At 44.0% G+C, this 3,749-nt stretch overlaps 1 protein-coding gene across 1 annotated transcript; it reads right to left on the bottom strand.

Annotated features, from left to right (window-relative positions):
* Positions 1 to 835: 835 nt before the first annotated feature.
* Positions 836 to 2,218, bottom strand: LOC124030925 (CTD small phosphatase-like protein 2-A; the record flags this gene model as incomplete). Its single annotated transcript, XM_046342039.1, has 4 exons — positions 2,163 to 2,218; positions 1,721 to 1,867; positions 1,208 to 1,444; positions 836 to 911 (listed from the first exon to the last, which is right to left on the bottom strand). Coding segments are annotated over exons 2-4 (455 nt in total), but the record flags the coding sequence as incomplete, so codon positions are not given.
* Between the last annotated feature and the right edge of the window lie 1,531 nt (positions 2,219 to 3,749).

The raw sequence follows: 3,749 nt of genomic DNA, 5'->3' as shown, positions 1-3,749 counted from the left end.
TCTCACTAGAACATGGGACTGTAATCTCACTAGAACATATGGGACTGTAATCTCACTAGAACCAGGGAGAACATATGGGACTGTAATCTCACTAGAACATATGAGACTGTAATCTCACCAGATCTAGAACCAGGGGAGAACATATGGGACTGTAATCTCACTAGAACATATGGGACTGTAATCTCACTAGAACATATGGGACTGTAATCTCACTAGAACCAGGGAGAACATATGGGACTGTAATCTCACTAGAACCAGAGAGAACATATGGGACTGTAATCTCACTAGAACCAGAGAGAACATATGGGACTGTAATCTCACTAGAACATGGGACTGTCATCTCACTAGAACATATGGGACTGTAATCTCACTAGAGCCAGAGAGAACATATGGGACTGTAATCTCACCAGATCAAGAACTAGGGAGAACTCTGGTGTGCTGCGTGTTTTAAGGGGCAGTGCTGGTTTCCTGGCTATCTCTGCTCCTCTGTGTCAACGGAGGCACGTGCTTGATGAAGAGTACCTGACAACAGAGGAGGCACAGATATCTTAGTCGTTGGTCCTTGCTCACTATTACTAAGTAACTAAATGTTATTTGTCACATGGTTAGCAGATGTTAATGCGAGTGTAGCGAAATGCTTGTAGGTTAGATGGTGTGATAAGACAGGTGGGGTTTGTCTGTTTAAAATGGAGTCAAATGTTTCCTTTTTTAATTTATTTTTGCGTTCAAATCCCCAAATTGCCGAGCTCTTTCTACTACTATAATTTAAAGAGAGAGGCATAAACTGTGATTGGTTGGTGAATTTGATAAAAAAATAAACTACGCAGTAACTCACGGATCAAAGACTTCCCAGTCTTCCTCGTAGGTGCCCTCTGCAGGGGCCGTGGGAGAGACGTGGGGGTAACAGCTGACTAGAATGCAGCCCGGAGATAATTCAGGAACAACAGCATATTCAAACATTTAGGATCTAATCTTTTTAAATTTTTTATTAAAAAAATACAGAAAAATCACATTTATTTAATCACATTTTACCCCCCCCATTTACCCCTCCCCCCAGCAAATTAATCATTGATATAAAGCAGGCCAAGTAAAACAATTCCACAATAGTCCATATCACGTTTTTTTAAATCACACAATCTACAAGTCTCACTCGCAAGTTCTAAATTGACCCATAGCGTAACCTAGGAGCAACCAACGTCATGGTTACCTGTTAGAGGGAGCATATCTGTAGCCATCCGCCCTCCTTCGACAGGTGGTTCTGGGATAGCCAGAGGAGCCTGTGGTGGTGGCGGTACTAATGGAGCTGGGGCAACAGAGGACAGGACGACGCCCCCTGTAGATGCAGGGGTACTGGTGGGCATCTCCTCCACCACCGTCTCCGGCTGCTTCGTCATCTCCTCAGCCTCCGACCCCCCCTGCTCGGGGGAGCCAGACTCAGGAGTGGCTGGACACAGAAGGGAACACAGGAGAGAAATTTGAGCGAATCTCAAATTTTTGCCATGTGTGAGTCTCCAATGGGTTTTTTTTGTCCTCCATCCGTGGCGTCCTCTCCTCTCTAGGGAGGACGGGGCAAATCAAGGAAAATACCTTTTAGATGCAACCACGGAGCACAAGGTTAAATAACCGATTTCCTTTAGGATAGTTTAAAAAAACAATTTATTTTATATATTTTTTTAAAGAGACTAAAAATGATGAAAGACATTAGGGCAGATTGTGTTACCCGTCTTGGTAGCAGGAGAGAAGAAGTTGAAGACGGGAGAGAAGATGGTCCCCAGGAGAGTGGTGCGAGGTGGACTGCTCGCCTCCTCTACGGGCACCTCCAGTTTACCGTTGGGCTTCAGGGGCTTACTGTTCAACGTCATTGGTTCTGAGAGAAAGTAGGAACTTATTTCAAACTGTTATTTGAACTGACATGATAAAAAAAAAATGAGCACTACAGCGACATCTACGGTCAAATAAGACATTCTGAAAACATAAATATTCATTATTGGCTTTGCTGCAACGTTTCCAATGAAACAGATGTGCACAAAGAGGGTGTGGCTACAGTGTGATGTCATCAAGCAGAACTATAAATGACACCTCTATTTCCCCACAATCGTAGTATTATTATTATAATAATGTAGATGACAGATTATTCCCGTGTCATGTCCACCTCAACTCACCAGGTTTGTTAGCACCTCTTGTGCAGCCCCTGGCGATGGCTTTGGTTGCGGGTGAGGAGAAGATGTGATCAGGTTGCTGTTGTCCACTTTACAATCAATACGACTCCTCTTAGCTGGGATGTCTTGCTCACCTGGGAGAAGAAGAGAGGGAGGGATGAGCTGGGATGTCCTGCCTCACCTGAGAGAAGAACAGAGGGAGTGGATGAGCTAATGTCCTGTTTCACTCTGGGGAGAGAAGAAGAGGAGGGAGGGATGAGCTGGGATGTCCTGCCTCACCTGGGAGAGAAGAAGAGAGGAGGGATGAGCTGGGATGTCCTGCCTCTACCTGGGAGAGAAGAAGAGAGGGAGGGATGAGCTGGGATGTCCCTGCTCTACCTGGGAGAGAAGAAGAGAGGGAGGGATGAGCTGAGTGCCTGCAGGTTTTTCGCACCTCCCGTGAACTTGATTGATGAATTAAGGTCACTAAATATTAAGGAAGAGGGCGGCAGGGTAGCCCAGTGGTTAGAGCGTTGGACTAGTAACCGGAAGATTGCAAGTTCAAATCCCCGAGCTGACAAGGTACAAATCTGTCGTTCTGCCCCCTGAACAGGCAGTTAACCCACTGTTCCTAGGCCGTCATTGAAAATAAGAATTTGTTCTTAACTGACTTGCCTCGTTAAATAAAGATAAAATAAAACATCTGGTTGTTTACATCTTTACTGAAAGGAAAAAACAAAAACCTGCTCTCCATGGAATGAGTTTAACACCCCTGCTTTAAGCATAACGATGTTGGAATGAGCTTAAAGCATAACGATGTTGGAATGAGCTTAAAGCATAACGATGTTGGAATGAGTTTAACACCCCTGCTTTAAGCATAACGATGTTGGAATGAGTTTAACACCCCTGCTTTAAGCATAACGATGTTGGAATGAGTTTAACACCGATGCTGGAATGAGCCTGCTTTAAGCATAATGATGCTGAATGAGTTTAACACCCCTGCTTTAAGCATAACGATGCTGGAATGAGTTTAACACCCTGCTTTGGGCGTTAACGATGTTGGAATGAGTTTAACACCCCTGCTTTAAGCATAACGATGTTGAATGAGTTTAACCCTGCTTTAAGCCCTGCTTTAAGCATAACGATGCTGGAATGAGTTTAACACCCCTGCTTTAAGCATAACGATGCTGGAATGAGTTTAACACCCCTGCTTTAAGCATAACGATGCTGGAATGAGCTTTAAACATAAGGATGCTGGAATGAGCCTTAGGCATAACGATGCTGGAATGAGTTTTACATAACGATGCTGGGTTCATTTAACAGTCAAATAAAGACTAAATGCATTGACAAAATGTCCACTGTAAATGGTTGAGATCTATCATCTTGTTACGGGTCACCAAGTTGTGTTGCAATCTGATTTGACGTGTGTGTGTGTGTGCGTGTGTGTGTGTGTGTGTGTGTGTGTGTGTGTGTGTGTGTGTGTGACGACTGCTAGCATGGAAAACCCATCTTTTCAATTAGCAAGAAATAGTCATTAACATCCATGTACATCCATGTAGCATTAACATCCATGTACATCCATGTAGCATTAACATCCATGTAACATCCATG

Source organism: Oncorhynchus gorbuscha, unplaced genomic scaffold, assembly GCF_021184085.1.
Source record: "Oncorhynchus gorbuscha isolate QuinsamMale2020 ecotype Even-year unplaced genomic scaffold, OgorEven_v1.0 Un_scaffold_18309, whole genome shotgun sequence".
NCBI classification, from domain to species: Eukaryota; Metazoa; Chordata; class Actinopteri; order Salmoniformes; family Salmonidae; genus Oncorhynchus; species Oncorhynchus gorbuscha.
The sequence above is the reverse complement of the archived record's forward strand: the minus strand, read 5'-3'. Positions and strand labels throughout refer to the sequence as shown.